Consider the following 16,837-nt stretch of genomic DNA (forward strand, 5'->3'; position numbering starts at 1 on the left):
ACGAGTAAGCACTTCTGCTGATTTCATCTTCAAAATGACCTCCGACACCTCACCAACACATCATATTCATAATCAACCTCTCCCCTCCTCCTTTAATCTCCCCCCTCAATCCTCCCTTCTCATCTCCCTCTCCCTCCACCACCGCACAATCTCCCCCGTCTGACAAAACTCCACCTCATCCCCCCACCCCTTCAACCACGTCAACAACCGTTCCAACATCCCAATCACATGCGCCATGCCACTCGTATCCGGATGCATCAAGACCGGGAAGATGGGTTCTTCCTCGTTCTCTCGAATCCACAGGAATCGGTCTTTCCAGAGGTTCTCGATGACCCGGACATCGGTGTATCCGTGGGAGTTGGGCGCATGAGGTAGGAATTGCATGGGGGTCATGTCTTCCATGTACCAATTGCAGGGGACGCAGACGAGAGGGCGTCGGTCGGTGGTGGTGGTTGGGATAGGGTGCATCCAGGTCGAGGCGGGGAGGGAGAAGTCGATGGGTTGGAGGGGGGGTCGGCGTGGGGCGAAGAAGGGGTGGCTGTCGTGGTCGGTTAGGGAGGCGTCTATTAGATGATTCGGTTAGTATTGTTGATGTATGTGTGAAGGGTCTTGGAGGAAGGGGGAAGGGGGAAAGTACCGTATTCGAAACCGAATTCTTCGAGGAGATCGAGGGTGGATTCGCGGAGTTGGTATAATGGGGCTCGGTAGCCGACGGGTTTCTTGCCCGTGAGCTTGGTGGCGATGTCAATGCATCTGGTGAGGACGTCGCGCTCTTGTTCTACGGTGAGTTGGTAGGCGCCTTCGTGGGCGTAGCCGTGCAACCCGATCTCGCAGCCCGAGTCGATCACTTGGCGCACTTCGTCTGGGAAGCTTTCGGCGGAGTGGCCGGGAATAAACCACGTGCAGCGGTCCGTGAGGTTGAGTTTCTTGAGCATGCGCAGGAGACGAGGGACGCCGACTTTCGCGGCGAAGAAGCCGGCTGAGTAGTCGGCCAGGATATTGTCTGGGTGGTGGCCGGTTCCGAGCCATCCGGAGACAGCGTCGAGGTCGATCGAGACCGCAACGCGGATTTTGTTGCGTTTGAGGTTGGATAGCGCGGGTGGGATGGTGGTGATGAGGCTACTTGTTGGGGGAGCCGGGGCGCTGTCGTTCAGGTTAAGACATTGGCCTGTGATATGTCCTGCTGCGCGGTGGGAAGCTAAGAACGCTATCGTACGAGATATCGCCTCTGGGGTGGCCGCTTGTCGAGGGGCCGTGCTAAGTGAGGTTAGTGAGGATGTTTATGAGGGGACGAGGAAGTCGTACGAAGTTTGTGTCCCCAGAGGGTTGCCTTCGATCGTGGCCGTATTATCTGAAGCAACGATATTGATTCTCGCCCGGCTGTTGAGGCGGACAATATCGTTCTTCACGCTCTGAACCAACTCATTTTGCAAGTCAGTCTTGCTAGATGACTCGGCCCCCGTCACCACGATAGCAAGATTGTCCAGCTCCCTGCCCAGAGTCTGCTGGGAGGTTTGAGCGGCTCGCAGGAAGTGCTTGATCGTGAGAAAGGTCCCCCGGACATTGACGCGGGAAGTCTGCTCCCAGGCTTCCAGCGGTAGCTCCCAGATGGGAAGGTTGTCCCTCTGGTTGATGGTGCTAGCATTGGTAACGAGTACATTGATCGGACCAAAACGCTTGCTAGCCTGTGAGATGCTGGATCGGATGGATTCCTCGTCTATAGCATCTCCTTTGAGGATGTGAAGTCTGGCGTATGCATCTCCTGCGGCTGTTTCGGGGGTCTCCACATGGTCGAGATCGAGTGCAGTCACGTTACATCCTTGTTCTGCCGAGTGCAGTCAGAATCAGATATTCTATGTCTAGAACTTGCATAGAGCAGGGAATGCATGGGGGCCGAGGGATCAGCTGTGACAAGGCTGAACCGCCATTCTGAAACCTTCCACAAGAAGTAACAAGGTCTATGACAGACGGCCGCCTATCACTATGCATCGCCGAATATAACATGGGGCTACAATAACCATGCACGGAGCGTGTGGAGCTGGCGAGACCGATAGCAGTGAAGGCTCGTAGGTAAGGTACGGTAGGCTCGTTGCTGTTGCGAAAGTAAAGGACCTACCTAGAAATTCCTGCACCACTTGCCTGCCAATACTACCTGCGGCACCTGTGATGAAGACATGGAGGCCTTCTAGGCCCAGGAAAGATGATGGAGCCATGGATTGACCGGGTACGCCCTCGATAGCCCTGGCTAGGATGGATGTGCCGAGATTCTGCGAGGCGATTCTTACAGCCAGCTGCCCGATCTTCAAGACACGCACTTAATCTAAAGCACGTGGTTTGTCTACAGACTGTCAGATCCAGCGATAAGGCAGCGACTAAGAGTACAAGTGCTTACTTCGGCTGTTGTGCAGAACGTGAATAGGGCCGCTTCCTTCGCTCCGACCGTCTTGATCCTGGCTCGAAGGGACTAAATACCGAGCTGCAAGGGACCAAGGCTGAAGATGACCGATAATCCCACTGGGATGGATGAAGCGCTGCGAGCCCATCCGGCCCCCGGTCACGTGTCCCTTCCCCGGTCGATTACGACACGGCATCACTAATGGGAACGTGTCGGGGTCGATAACATTCCTCCCCTTAATATCCGTGGCAAGATTCTAGACTGTCAGCCATAGATTGATTCCGCTAAGGCCGAGGACCGGCCGGCTCGTATCTACTCACTACCGTGTAGGCTGTACTAGACCTTCAGTTGGGTCTCGAAAGTCGAAGGATCCGAGACGGACTTGGGACTAGGGAGTAGATAGTCATCAGTATAGATTAAAGCAACCCACCCCAAGAAAACGGTGTCTTCCCATCTAGACTAAAAAAGGATTACGTACCGACCCAAGACCTCAAACCCACTTCCTGCGGTCGCTGTCGCCGATTCCTGACTGTAATAGACATCCTGCTTACGGAGTAGATACTGTCCAACTTCACGGTAGATATTCGGGGTGGGTTTCGGAAATGGTCCAATCCGTGACCAAAGTTCACCGGCGTCCCTCATGTCTCGGAGGAGGTATCCTCTAACCTGGAATGATTCATACCACAGGCTGATCGACCGACCCCAAACATTTAGCACTTCAAGCTAACAGAAGCATTCGTCATGGAAGACAAACAATAAGTCGGCGAGGAGCCTTAGGATCGCAGCCGTTCGCATCTGGGCGATCGCCATGCGTTAAACTAAGAACCACGTGGATCTACAGCCCACGCACAGTATCTCGGAGGGGCAGAACGCCGAAAACTGTAGGGCAGAGCTACTGGGCCTCACTCTTGAAAGGTGATATCCCAACAATCAAAGCAGAAGCCTTGGATACAGCGACCGCAAGATAGAATCCCCATGTTTACACAGTATGAGGCACCTGGTCCGTCCGACATCTGGAGCCCCGGACACAGATGCGGAAGTGGAGCCGTGGCATCTTCCTCAGGGAAGAGAAACTGTGACTGGATGATGGAGACTATGTTGATGGTGCTGCACGACTCGTCGCATGCACCAGACATGGGTATTGCGCCACTTTCAAGTGAACTTTCGGATGAGAGGAAACCAGATAATTAGTGGGAAAAGGAACCGGTGCTGGTAATGCAAGACTTTTTTTGCCCCTTAAAAGCTTGCCCTAAATCCTAGGTGGAAAGTTTGGTACTCCGAAAGTCTATGTGATGAGTGGGCAAGAATGACACCTGATCAACAATAGTCAAGCCTTGAGACATTCCATTAGTTTCAACGGCAGCCTGTGAAAGCCAAAAGCACGGGCTCTAGCGGTCCGCGTCCCGAATCTACAAGAGAGGGAGGCCCCAAGCCTTCTCTCAAGGATGCCATGTTGAGGTTTGGCACGAACCTGAGTGCAACCAGGTCCAGTCCTTCCCACGCCGCTTATTAAGCAACATGAAGGAGTTTCTTCCGAGTTACGATAAACCAGTATCGATTCTAGAACGATGATTGTTTAGTATAGTGGCAAATTCATCAACATTCGAATTTGCGATCGGGGTGGGCGTGTCGAGGTTTCCCAATGTGCTCATGATCCCTCCCCACTGTGGATGAGCCTGGAGACCCTGGCCAGTGTTGTGCGCGTGCCGATCATTGGGATGGCTGGGGCCAATGCCAGGCAACAGAACAGGTGCGTCGCTATACGGTACACAGTATGACACAGTGCAAGTCTCAATTCGTGAAGACTTTGGTTCGGCATTCTGCTTTGTCTGCACCTGAGCAGATTATATTTATCCGCCTTGAACTGATCCGTGGTCTGAGTGACGCAGTTCTGCGCAGGGCAATCCGAACATAGGATCACTTCCTAGAACGGTTGCTGCTGGGTGGGGGTTGGGAGGGATGGCCCATGGGACCATATGCCAAATAGTTGTGCAGGTAGATGCTGGATACAGCCAGTAGTTATTCCGTAGAGAATGACATACGACCAAGCAGCTTTCCAAGATCCATCGGAACATGGTCTGGTTGGATGGTTGCTGATTATGCTTTGGTGAATTCTTGAAACTCTCGAGTAAGGCTGTAGGTTCTTGGTTCCGCGTAAATTGCCAACGCGGCCTCGGCTAAACTTTAAGGTTGCTACCTCTTACTATGTATGTAGTAGAGTAGAGACAGGGTCAGCACGAAGTTAAATTCCCTCAATGCTTCGGACGGTACCTGCCCTAGGGAGTGGCTCTTGCTGCTAGAGCACAGGTTCCTGTCAGCCAGTGCTCTGTGTATTCTTGGCACGGAAACTCAATAGTAGTAGATAAAGTTAAGGGCTGTCGAAAAGAGAAGCGTAGACGAGGGTTCAACTCTTCCTGCATCTAGTATCGCCGAATTTGGATTGACGTAGTTCAATCACCCCCCTGAGTTGGCATCTGCGCCCAGGGGCACCTTTTGGAGAGACTAGAGCTGAATGAAGGTGGATAGACAGACCGAGAGAGAGGGGGAGGGAGGGAGAGGGGGAGCAACGAGGCTCGGATAAAGGCCGGCGCTCGGCAGGCCAGTGGTATTGTCCGGAGATTTCCAATGTTACAGCCAGGATGGCGGCGACAGGCGTACCAGATGGTACTCACAAGTAATGCTATCACGTGATTGCCTGTCACGAGGCGATCGGACCCGGATCGGGTCACGCTTCGGCAGAGCCGGAGGCTCTCCCTTGGAACTCAGGAAAAGACGACATTCTGGAAAACACTTGCCAAACTCCATGTACCGTGGCATCGAGACATGAAACCGGAGGTACGGATATTATGTCCAAATTTTTGTCTTTGCATTAGTGTATCACATAAGAAGTTTTGTCTATCCTTTTCGCTAGAAGCCGATATCACCATTCTCCAACCCATGGTCGTAATGGATACCCTTTCGGATCTTAGGTCCCCCACATGCGGATGATCAGTGGAAACATGGAGGCCGAGCGATGGGGTGCCGAGCAAGTTATATACAATAGCCAAGCAGGCATCGCTATCAGATCATCCCATAAACGAAAGTGCCGTGAAAAAAAGGGAAACTGGAGAGCGATCAAAAGAGTGTGGTCAGAAAGGGGGAAAGGAAAACCCAGATAATCCTATACAGGTATCAATAGATGATAGAAATGATCGAAATGTGAAAATAATGAAACGGTCGTGTCCTTCATGGTTCGGGGAGGCGATTTCCTGAAGTTTGAGACGTGCCAGTCTCCCAATACTGCGCTGGACACGCCTCACGCTCCACCGTAACCGTCACATCCTGGCGGATTCTGAGGGCCCGTTCGGAGCCATCCTCACTGGGCTCGCGATCGTCGCTCGGCTCCAGGCTGACATCCGAGATGGTTTTCGGTGGCGCAGTGACGGTACTTTGGTTGTAAGTCTGCATGCTGTATTCTCCAGAATGTAGCTGGCTATGAGGGCCGTACTTGCGGAGTGCAGATCCCTTACTCGTCCAGGGACCAGTCCGATACCGCTCGGTTGTTCCTCGTCGAGAACCGCCGGTCCAGCTTTTGAGCGCAGGAAACACATCACGAAGAAGCGACCAAACGAGAGGCAGGTTGGTGACCAGGATTGCTACCGTTGCTTCCCGGAAGTACCAGTTCATGTAAACATATGAAATGAGGGAGGGGACGAGACAATAAAGTTTGTTCAGGAGGGCTGCGACAATGACGAAGATCCCCATGCCAAATAGTATCAGGAGGATCAGCTTCTGCTTGAGAGGCACCCGTACTTGGACCATGAGTGGGAGTCCAATGAGGAGCATGAAGACATCGGCAGATATCGACAGGCAACCTTGAATAATTTCATAATATTGATAGGTTGAGCATTGTTCTATCTCCAAATTAGTAACCGACGTCTACGAAAGGGTTTCATCCGAATAGCAAGCAACTGACCATAGGGTGTCGGAACAGCCCAGTAATTTGATAACGGCCGGCAGATGAGAAATAGAGACATCTCATTGCCAATGAAGCCCAGACCGACATATACGGCGAGGTAAGTCACCCATTTCCGTTGGCGTAAACCCTCCCTATCAACCGAATTGTTAGATGGAGGCACAATGGCTGTAGAGGGGGAGACCGTACGTGATACGGGCATATATCACCAGCATGCATGCCTTCATCCCGTAGATCGCAAGAAGAAAGGAATGTTCTGATACAAAGACCCATTTGCTTCCCCGTATACGATCTGCTTTGACGGTTGGTGTTAAGTTCTCTATGTCCTTCTCACCCATCAAGTTTGAACCTCCTATGGAGGCGACTTCGTTAAGCGCGACACATAGAAGTGTATACCAGATAACAGAGAACAACATTAGGTAGTCATCTGATTGGAGGTTCTGGATACCCAAGCGGCGTATTCGTGCTGCGCTGTGCAGTTAGAAAAAAAGACATGGTCAGTAAACGACTGGTAGGTTCCGGATAACTTTATCCAGGATAACTCACAATCGTAGCACCGCACCCAGTACTCCAACGCCATAGAGGGTCCATGTCTCCCTCGCAAAGCTCTTCTGAAAGGCGGAGTCTAGGCTCGCCATGTCATCGGAGTGCAACCTAAAGGACCAGACAAAGATCGGTCAATCGGGATCACCTGAGGGGGGGGCATATGCAGGGGCCGAAAGGGAGATGAGCCGATAGATATACTAGAATGACAGCACTCACATCTTGCAAGGATAAGGTTCAAGGGCCGGCGCATTGGCCGAAGGATGATGCGTCCAGATCAATCAATGAGCGGTCCAGATTTAGGTGCGTCCTGTCCACATCGATAGCAAGTCGAGTCGGTAGATGAGAGAATCCAGGAACAATCCTTGACGATGCACATGGCTGTGGGCGGGCGAATGGGACGTAGTATCATTGCCCAACCGGAGCTAGTACCAAACAGTCAACACCCTTACTAGGTATTGGGAGGGACAAAGAACCTCGAGGGATTTTGGAACGGGCAGAGACCGGAGGTAAATCAGACAGGAGGATCCGTGGTGGCCCTGGTCGGCTGCGGGGCTCCCCATCCGGTGCTGTGGATTCACTGGGTTGAGATTGTGGATGGGATGCTCCACGGCGCCAACCCCAGCAGGGGTTACACAGTACCAGTAGATACCTCCTGTGTACTGTGTACCTTGGAAGCCCAAGTCTTCCATGGATAGTATCTACTGGACACTCCCCATTCGTCCGGTACCCGACTGTCCCGACATTACTAACCACCGCGTGCTGCTTCCGCTGGGAGAGAGTGCTACTACACAATATTGGTAGTTGCATGCAGGAAGTCGGTACACTGCAGGGGCGTGCGGAATGGGCTGCCTAACCGATCTCCCGGTAGTGGAGTGGCCAATATTATCTCAGCAGTTGCCTCCCCGTCGAGATCGCGCATACTGTGTACGGTGTAGATGCCGCCTGAATCATGGATCCAGGTTCGCAGGAACTGACGGAATGATCATCCTTCGATCCCCACTTCTGCGTCTGCATACGTATGCTACCGACTGTGTAAGGTGCACATACTTAGCATGTCCTATTCCTACATAGTATGTACTTGTTCGTGGACATAGCCCACTCAGTGTCGGACCTGATCAGTCCTAGTCCCGCGAAGCTAATGCGACCGAGGCCGGGGAATGTGCCATTAATTCATCTGGACAATACGCTTGTGTCACCCACACAAGTGTATTGGAATTCGATGGTGGACTCCCGCTAGTGGCAACTTAATTTGGATCAGAACCCCACTTGGCCGGAAACTTAAATCTGCCCCTGCTCCGCAGCAGCCAGTTAGCAGCCGACCCCGTCCTGCCGCCAGTTGCGTCGATATTGCGACCCGGCCACTCTTGTTCGACTACTTGCCCTTGGCTCTTTTCTTTTCCCGCACACTTTCAAGACGGGAACGCCGTTACATCGTTGGTGGAACTTAAGCTCAAACTCGCTGAAATCTAGAGCTGAACAAGAGTTCGCACAGTTCTTTTTAGCTCGTGGTTCGGAGTGCAATTTTTTCTGTGTTGTCTTGGTCGCGTGGCTGATTATTATACCCAGTACAGTAGTGTCAGCGTGCCCTAGGGTCGTAGCCCCGTTCCCCCCGGGAGTGGGGGATCGGTTATTCCAGTTCATAAATCTCAAACTACATTGTTGGGCTGGGCAAGAGTACTCTCGTTATTAATTTCATTAACCCGTATATTAATTTTGGCGGGGTTAGAGGTCTCCTACGTCAACGTTTGTACTACGTATGTACTTGCATCACGGCAAGATCGGGACGAACCAAGGAGCTAGATCCTACTATGCACTAGTAGTAGGCTACTTACTATCTCGTGGTGTGTTAGGCGAAGGTACGCAAGTAAGTCGGCGAGATCCGGCATAGGTACGGAGCAGTAGGTAGCTAGACAGGTACTACTCCAGCCAGGGGTCCATTGGTCTATTACTCCTTGGTCCCTCCAGACCTCGCTAAAATGATCCAGTGTGCTGGAATCGAAAGGCCAGCCTGTCGCATGGCATGATCTTGACGTAGTACTATAGTACATGTAATTAAACCCATCCGTCGATAGCCCGCCTGCAAGCCATCCTCAATAGAAAGTACCCCGCGCTGAGTGCTGCAAATTTGCACCGTTCCCCATTCAGAAGGATTCTACATAGAGTAATTATGAGCCATGGACCCCTCAAAGGCCGACTCCTAGCTCGGTGTGTGCAATTTCTTCGTCAATAACCAATAAATTTTAGAGAATAAGCTAGCATCTACCCCCTATCTGTTCGAAATTTGCCCGTGATGGTCTCCAAAAGCCTCCAACATCAGCTGCAGGGGTTCTCGGAAACCCCGAAGACACTAACCTAGTGCAAAACAAGCTGCTACCCCCGAGCCCTTTGGGCGGAATGAATGGATTCGGACAGGGCAGCGACCAGGTTGATGTCCCGATCGGTGAACCTAGACGAGATTTGACTAGCAGGGATGTGTTAGTATAATAAAGTTTGAGGGACGACCAGTCAGCATCTGCCCTGGCGATCGGGGCTCAAGATAATTTAATATCCAAAGCAAACAAAACCGGATTTCGTTTCATCCGCCCAACGTGGAAGTTGTGGTCCGTGTTCTGGAACGCCGGGATGGAAATGCCCTGCTGTACATAGTACACAGTACGGAATGTTGAAATCTGGACCTGGAAGGAACTGGGCTACAAGGTTTGGGGGGATGGACCTAATGAACTGTTCTCATATCTACTCCTTGCACTATCCTCCCATCAATGGGGCGTCAGGGTGACATACAGCCGGTGTTTCTCCGAAAATGAGTTTCTCTTACATGATCTCCTACATATAAATGAATCGATTCGAACGCTAGCAGTTCAGGTGAGACACATCATCAATGCCACTGCTGTCCCCAGCAGCTGCTCGATCTATATTGATGCGTACAATTCCCGCCACAAGGCGTGGTAAACATCTTTTGCCGTTAGCCAAGACGGGACGGAAATTCTTCGCTACTCATATGCTATAGTATAATTGGCCTGGGATTGTGGCGGAGGGCTGCCTAGACACTTCTGAATGCAACGCGAGCTGAAAGCCTAGCCTAGTGTCTATCTAGTGTTTGCATCTGACTCCCCTGACTACTAGAAAAAGCACCCACATAGTACATAGTAGTATTCCGGCCGAACCGAACCTTGGAGTGCGAGAGCCCCAGTGCTACGTAGTACGACCAGTAGTATCTACTAAAAACTACTTAAACCCGCTAAAACGTTCGTGGGCAATCCCCCGCGGCTATGGAAACACTGTCGACGGAACCCGGAAAAAGAATCATCTTTAAGGTATTATGTACAATCTTACAGCACTTGAATAATCATGCCTGGTAATACTTATTAGATAGGCGGGCTTTGGAAATGGTCCGATGCGTCGGAAATAAAGAGAACCACGGCCCACAGTTGGAAGGGCTCCGTGACTCTTTGTCATTGGCCGCAAATGAATTCCCCCACTCTCCAGTCTCCAGTGATCAAATGTCTTGGCGTAAGCAAGCCGTGGTTACACGAAGCCTGCCGTGGCAGTAAGCGGACTGCTACCCACTCTTTGGCACGGATCGGAAGGATGCAGGATCTGTCTGGTATCTTTAACATGTAGATAATAGACTTGCTATCTATTTACCAGTCAAGATATGTGGAAGCGGTCTTATCAAGAGTCAGATAATCTCAGTCACGGTATCATGTCTCAGTTACTATCTGCTTTTCTGAAATTCGTACGGAGAGGGTTTCCACCCTCTTATCATTCCCAAGAATCTTTTTGCTGCGTGATCGCAAACCCTTAAAATACCGATTACTGCTCAGATACGCTTGATTTCTTCGATCTCAATGCTTGATTTTCAAAGATCCAGTACCTTAAAAAGCACAGATGAAGCCTGTTACCCCGGTTGTGGGGAAAGGACATGTTCATCTGCCATGCGTACTCCAGTCCACCCAAATTGTTGAAACTATGACTGTACACTTAAATTCAACCTCAACTTCGAGGGGTTCCGTGGACTGCTGATGAAGGTATATCTGCTATAGCTCCCCCTTCGGGTAAGGTGCCTCTCCGCGTCCTCCTGCGTTAGTGGGCGGCGGGAGCCAGTCAGAATCGCTTCTCGACCCGCTCCCGTCGAGTTGGCCACCACCAGCGCGCCTGTTCGGGCCCTGATTGGATTTCATCCTCCTCGAGGGGTTCCAACTGCCCCACTGGTTGGAGGGCCACCGGACACACTGGTAGGTCTCATACTCCCAACTGTAGCAGTATACCTGCCTGTGTCCCCCGAGTCTATAAACTCCTGGGATCTCCCAGCACTGCTCACTCTCCCGGTCCTTGTACCTTCTTCGTCGACTCAAGGTTGTGGTGGAAGCCATGTCGATTCTTTCTTCCTAGGTTCTCATCTGGTTACCATCCTGAGCGAATCTTCAGTCATTCCTTCTTTGACCTTACTCCTTGCTTCTGTCACCAGCGCCTTGAGGAGACTGAAAGAACGACCTTCCATCATTTCGATCACTACTACTACCTCTTATCTGCACGACTCGAGCTATACCTGCATCTTGCCAACCTGTCTTTACGTCTCGAATTCCAGCTCCGATCTTGTGCTTATTCACCCCGATATTCAAAATGGCCGCCGAGAAGAAGATAGAGAAGTTGGGAGCAGTCGAAGCTGCGGATGATCAGTCTTCGATTGAAGTCGTCAATGCATCGGGTCACCGTCAGGAAGTCGAACGGAATTTCAGCTTGTTGAGCATTTGTGCCGTCGCCGTTACGACAGGAAATACATGGATTGCCCAGGGTGGCAGTGTGGTATGTATCCCAGATGAGACGATAAAAGAAGAATATGGCTGATGGCGTCTTTAATAGACAACTGCGTTGAGCAATGGAGGGCCATCAGGTGTGATCTACGAATTGTATGTCGCCACCCGACACTAGAGACATGTTCATGCCGTCGCTAATCGTGGATTTAGCATTGCGGTTTCTATTTGCTATTGGCTGGTTGCAGCATCGATTGCTGAATTGGCATCTGGAATGCCATCTTCCAGTGGAGGTATGTCATTCGAATATTGGCCGTCTAGCTATGTTGCTGATTACCCCATCAGTCTATCACTGGGCTTCGATCACTGCGGGAAAATACGGTCGTGTTTGCGGTTTCTTTGCCGGTTTTTGGAACAGCCTTGCTTGGATTCTGGGTGCTGCTTCTATGTCTGCTATCCTAGGACAGCAGACCGTCTCCATGTATGCTCTCATGCATCCTGGGTTCGTTCCTCAAGCATGGCACGTCTTCGTGAGCTTTATCATCTGCACCTGGCTTTGCTGCTGCATCGTCCTATTCATGAACCGGTTCCTCCCACACATCGGTAACCTCGGACTGTTCTTTATCCTCGCGGGTGTGTTTATCACCATCGTTATATGTGCGGTCATGCCCCATGTCAATGGTGCGACCTACGCCACAGACAAGTCTGTATGGAGCACTTGGGAAAATGACACCGGATACTCCAGCCAGGGGTTTGTCTTCGTTGCAGGCATGCTCAATGGAGCTTATAGCGTTGGCACACCCGATTGCTCATCACACCTTGCGGAGGAGATCCCTAGGTATGCTCACGTTCCAATTAAATCGTTGCTTGAGGTACTGACTATGAGCGCAGCCCGAGTCGAAACATTCCCAAAGCCGTCCTGGCTCAAATGGCCGTCGGCTTCATTACAGGTATTCTCTACATGATTGCTTTGTTCTATTCTATCTCCGATCTCGACGCAGTCATCAACAGCGTTTACGGATTCCCTCTCGCCGAGATTTACCGCCAAGCGACCGGATCGAAGGGTGGAGCCCTCGGATTGCTCATTGTCGCCTTTATACCTACAGTCATCACTTGTGCCGGTTGTTATATCACTGCCGGTCGGACCTTGTGGACCATTTCCCGTGATGGAGCGACTCCCTTCTCTCGTTGGCTCGGACACATGAACACGCGGATGCAGAACCCTTTCAATGCGACACTGGTATGCGGCGTGTTTGTCACCATCCTTGCTTGCATCTATGTTGGATCCACCACTGCCTTCAACGCTTTCGTGGGTTGCTTCGTGCAGCTCTCCAGCCTTTCTTACTTCGCCGCCATCTTTCCCCATATGCTCACTCGCCGGTCCTCGTTTGCACCGGGCCACTTCTGGCTGGGACGTGCCGGCTATGTCATCAACTGCCTTAGCTGTATCTACATCCTCGCTTTCGTTGTGATCTTCTGCTTTCCTTATGCTCTGCCCACCGATGCTGCTTCGATGAACTACGCCAGTCTGCTGACGGGAGGGTTGACCCTCTTCGTGGCCGCCTGGTGGCTCTTCCGGATGAGAACCTATGAGGGACCCAAGTCCATCCCTCTGACCGACAAGGTAATTGTGGCTGATGCCAACTGAGTGTTCATGGTATGGAAAATGAGCGCTCGGAGAAAGGCTTTGGTATATGAAACAAGGAATACCACGCCGAAGGCGATAATATCTTATTCTCTGGTGCCTTGCAGCATCTGATGAAAATACTTATTGATGTAATCTTATGATCTGTATATAACTCTGATACTGTATCGAAAATTTTGAGTAACTTTTGAACATAAAATGCATATAATGTCATCTGTCAATGGTTTGTTGGTGCGCTAACGGCTCAAGAATTTCACAGGGTGACTTAAACCCTCCTGCAAGCTGCTTTTGCCTACTCTTCAAGTTCTATATAAGTCTATAAAATCTAGACGACCCAAGATCTCTTCCTGACAAAAAAGGCAATAACCACTGTACCATCACGTGATAGCGCGACACCCGCGCGTCTCGTGCCTGTCGCGCGGGCCAAAAGACTCATCAACTCCAGGGTGCAAAGGCAGCGGCAGAAGTCATCGAAGGCCATCAGTCACGATGGTATTCAAACCATTCAAGCCTCCTTCGATGAGGAAACCCCTCCAGCCTACTGTTTCGAGACCTGCCCTGCCGGCTGAAGCCACCGAGACCGACGGTCCTCCGGCGAAGAAGCCGCGTCTACAGCCTGAAAACCCGGTGGATCTCGAAAATACTATCCCGTCGGCTGGACGACTGGTTAAACCTATACTTCAGACGAAGAAGCATGTGGAGACTTCAGCAGGCTCGGGGAGTCCTAGTGATGTAACTAGAGAAAGATATTTCAATGCTCTATGGTACTTCCTATCTCGTTCTATCACATGCGCTTCTCAGAGCAAAAGTACTTGAAGGCTAACGAGACACAAAGGCGCAAAGTTACCACGAAGAAGAACAAAACGTGGGATGGCGACGGCATCCTCACCATACGCGATGGCTATGCCTACTTGCAGGATGTTTCTGGAAAAGACATGGGGCGGGGGATGCATGGTTCTCGACTTGAACCTGGGGTTATGCTTTCCATCGGGGGCAAGGAAGTCGAAATTGACTCGGAAATGTCTAGGAAGGAGTATCTGTCCGGTCGGCAGTTCCTAAAGGCCAAGAACGAGCCGCTTCCGACAGCACTGCCCACGAAGGCGTTTGTTCCTGTTCGAAGTAGTACTTCTGCTTCGACGACATCTGCCAAGAGCCAACCTGCGAAGCCCAATACGGCGACACTAGCGAATCCTGCTTCGAAGAGAGGGACTGTCTCCAGCGCATTCAAGAAACCGCTCTTGGAAAGCACTGTTCTGCCCCAGACTCCATCGGAGAAGCCTGTTCCCCGCCATGACCCGAACCAGCCTGGAGCGCTGGTTATGAAACGGCCGGAGTCTGTGCCAAAGGGGAAACAAATTGTTGATGTTGTTGTTGATCCTTTCCTGGCTAAGCATCTGAGACCACATCAGCGTGAGGGCGTCAAGTTCTTATATGAATGTGTCATGGGAATGAGATCCTTCAACGGTGAAGGTGCTATTCTAGCAGACGATATGGGACTGGGGAAAACTCTACAAACTATCGCTCTTCTATGGACACTTCTGAAACAGAATCCAGTATATGAAAGTCCTCCGGTTGTTAAGAAGGCTCTCATTGTCTGTCCGGTCACGTTGATTAATAACTGGAGGAAAGAATTCCGCAAGTGGCTGGGAAACGAACGAATTGGCGTCTTCGTGTTTGATGACAAGAGAAAACGAATAACTGACTTTACCAGGGGCAAGGCTTATAGTATAATGATTGTGGGTTATGAGAAACTCAGGACTGTGCAAGAGGGGCTAGCCAGAGGCGACAGTGTCGACATCATTGTTGCGGATGAGGGTCACCGATTAAAGACGCTTCAAAACAAGAGCGGCCAAGCAATTCAGTCACTGAACGCTACGAAAAGGATCATTTTGTCTGGCACGCCGATTCAAAATGATTTGAAAGAGTTCTTTGCCGCGGTAGACCTCGTCAATCCCGGTGTCCTGGGGACTTTCAAATCATTCATCAGAGAGTTCGAAGGGCCCATTGTGAAAAGCAGACAGCCCGAGGCAACCAAGAAGGACATCGAGAAGGGAGAGGCCAGAAATGACGAGCTACGAGAGCTTACCTCCAAGTTTATGCTGCGCCGGACAGCAGATATTCTGGCCAAATATCTCCCTCCAAAGACAGAATATGTGCTATTCTGCAACCCGACACGCACGCAAGCCAACATTTACCAGAACGTCCTTGCCTCCCCAGTTTTCCAAAGCGCTCTTGGGAGTTCTGAAAATGCTCTCCAGCTTATAACCATTCTCAAGAAACTCTGCAACAGCCCATCATTGCTTTCTCCGAGAAATGTGAACGAAACACCAAGTGAGACTATCACCGCTCTGTTGTCTTCTTTACCGCCGAACCTCCTACGCCATTTCTCTCCATCATCTAGTGCCAAGATCCGTGTCCTGGATCAGTTACTAGATAATCTACGTACAAACACCTCGGAGAAGATAGTTTTGGTCTCCAACTACACCTCCACACTGAACTTACTAGCAACCCTGCTAACATCTCTTTCGCTACCCTTTCTCCGCTTGGACGGCTCAACCCCTGCTCAGAAACGACAGTCGCTGGTTGAGGACTTCAATCGCCTCCCACCGAACCTCTGCTTCGCATTTCTCTTGTCTGCAAAAGCCGGAGGCACTGGGCTAAACTTAATAGGCGCCAGCCGCCTGATTTTATTTGACGTGGACTGGAATCCAGCTACCGATATCCAGGCCATGGCCCGAATCCATCGTGACGGCCAGAAACACCACTGTCGAATATACCGCATTCTCCTCAAAGGCAGTCTTGAAGAGAAAATCTGGCAGCGTCAGGTGACCAAGATCGGGCTTGCAGATAGCGTCATGGAACACCGGGACAGCGTGGCCCAATTCTCGCGGGACGAGCTTAAGGACCTGTTCCGGCTGGACGAAGAAAGCAAATGCCAAACCCACGAACTCCTAGGCTGCAACTGCGGCGGCAATGGCATTCTACAACACGAACCCGACTCAAAGGACAAATCCGATGACGAACAATCAACCTCAAGCGACTCCGAGATAGAAGACTTCCCCGATCTCCCCACCCTCCTCAAAGCCTCCGAAGTGGACATGGAAAAACAAGAGCAACGGATCCGAGACTCGCGCGCAGCTCTTCGATTCGGGTCCAACCGTTCATCGAAATCCGGAAAGAGCGACAGTAACGGGACCACCAAGCAAAAGCACCGAATGCAGCAATCCCTCTCCCAATACTGCCATATCGACCCCGGTCATCTTATCTCCAACGAGACAAACACCCCTGAAGGAATCGACTCCGCACTCGACGATGACGTTCTTCTCTCTCTTCTCAAGGATGAGGATAACCGCATTGGCTTCATTTTCAAGAAGTCCTCCACGGCAGAGGCAGAAGCGAAGGGGGATACACCGTCACCGCCGGTGATTGTTCTGGACTGATTGAAAGAGTTGATTATATACATAGATAGATGCCTAGTTGCCTAGATTTCGGTTCCTTGTCTCGTCCAATCTCGTCTCGTATATCAAAATACCCTTTAGGTC

The 16,837-nt window shown here is 51.1% G+C and overlaps 4 protein-coding genes across 4 annotated transcripts; 2 read left to right on the plus strand and 2 right to left on the minus strand.

Moving 5' to 3' along the window:
- Positions 1-105: 105 nt before the first annotated feature.
- BO80DRAFT_451612 (SDR family oxidoreductase/polysaccharide deacetylase family protein) lies at positions 106-2,213 on the minus strand (the record flags this gene model as incomplete). Its single annotated transcript, XM_025721889.1, has 4 exons — positions 106-563; positions 638-1,257; positions 1,306-1,825; positions 2,117-2,213. The coding sequence occupies 4 exons, from the start codon at positions 2,211-2,213 to the stop codon at positions 106-108; spliced, it is 1,695 nt and encodes a 564-aa protein (XP_025579553.1).
- A 3,030-nt stretch (positions 2,214-5,243) lies between these two features.
- Positions 5,244-7,083, minus strand: BO80DRAFT_421287 (uncharacterized protein). Its single transcript, XM_025718571.1, has 4 exons — positions 6,897-7,083; positions 6,540-6,821; positions 6,351-6,484; positions 5,244-6,288 (listed from the first exon to the last, which is right to left on the minus strand). Exons 1-4 carry the CDS (start codon positions 6,986-6,988, stop codon positions 5,621-5,623), a joined length of 1,176 nt encoding a protein of 391 aa, XP_025579554.1. The 5' UTR covers positions 6,989-7,083; the 3' UTR covers positions 5,244-5,620.
- A 4,012-nt stretch (positions 7,084-11,095) lies between these two features.
- Positions 11,096-13,523, plus strand: BO80DRAFT_490355 (putative choline transport protein). The gene is made up of 5 exons (XM_025723632.1): positions 11,096-11,702; positions 11,760-11,806; positions 11,864-11,943; positions 11,996-12,488; positions 12,542-13,523. The coding sequence occupies exons 1-5, from the start codon at positions 11,520-11,522 to the stop codon at positions 13,296-13,298; spliced, it is 1,560 nt and encodes a 519-aa protein (XP_025579555.1). The 5' UTR covers positions 11,096-11,519; the 3' UTR covers positions 13,299-13,523.
- Positions 13,524-13,742: 219 nt separating this feature from the next.
- BO80DRAFT_461129 (uncharacterized protein) lies at positions 13,743-16,814 on the plus strand. The gene is made up of 2 exons (XM_025722430.1): positions 13,743-14,059; positions 14,131-16,814. The coding sequence occupies exons 1-2, from the start codon at positions 13,785-13,787 to the stop codon at positions 16,733-16,735; spliced, it is 2,880 nt and encodes a 959-aa protein (XP_025579556.1). The 5' UTR covers positions 13,743-13,784; the 3' UTR covers positions 16,736-16,814.
- Positions 16,815-16,837: the final 23 nt, after the last annotated feature.

This window comes from Aspergillus ibericus (assembly GCF_003184845.1).
Source record: "Aspergillus ibericus CBS 121593 unplaced genomic scaffold BO80scaffold_3, whole genome shotgun sequence".
Taxonomy (NCBI): domain Eukaryota; kingdom Fungi; phylum Ascomycota; class Eurotiomycetes; order Eurotiales; family Aspergillaceae; genus Aspergillus; species Aspergillus ibericus.

Excerpts from the sequence above, each read along its gene's own strand:
- BO80DRAFT_421287 (XM_025718571.1), bottom strand. The coding sequence starts at position 6,988 with ATGGCGAGCCTAGACTCCGCCTTTCAGAAGAGCTTTGCGAGGGAGACA. Across the intron at positions 6,822-6,896 it reads CTGGGTGCGGTGCTACGATT|CGCAGCACGAATACGCCGCT; the intron begins GTGAGTTATCCT and ends CTAACTGCACAG. Across the intron at positions 6,485-6,539 it reads GTGATATATGCCCGTATCAC|GGAGGGTTTACGCCAACGGA; the intron begins GTACGGTCTCCC and ends TTCGGTTGATAG.
- BO80DRAFT_490355 (XM_025723632.1), top strand. The coding sequence starts at position 11,520 with ATGGCCGCCGAGAAGAAGATAGAGAAGTTGGGAGCAGTCGAAGCTGCG. Across the intron at positions 11,703-11,759 it reads TTGCCCAGGGTGGCAGTGTG|ACAACTGCGTTGAGCAATGG; the intron begins GTATGTATCCCA and ends CGTCTTTAATAG. Across the intron at positions 12,489-12,541 it reads CTTGCGGAGGAGATCCCTAG|CCCGAGTCGAAACATTCCCA; the intron begins GTATGCTCACGT and ends CTATGAGCGCAG.
- BO80DRAFT_461129 (XM_025722430.1), top strand. The coding sequence starts at position 13,785 with ATGGTATTCAAACCATTCAAGCCTCCTTCGATGAGGAAACCCCTCCAG. Across the intron at positions 14,060-14,130 it reads AGATATTTCAATGCTCTATG|GCGCAAAGTTACCACGAAGA; the intron begins GTACTTCCTATC and ends CGAGACACAAAG.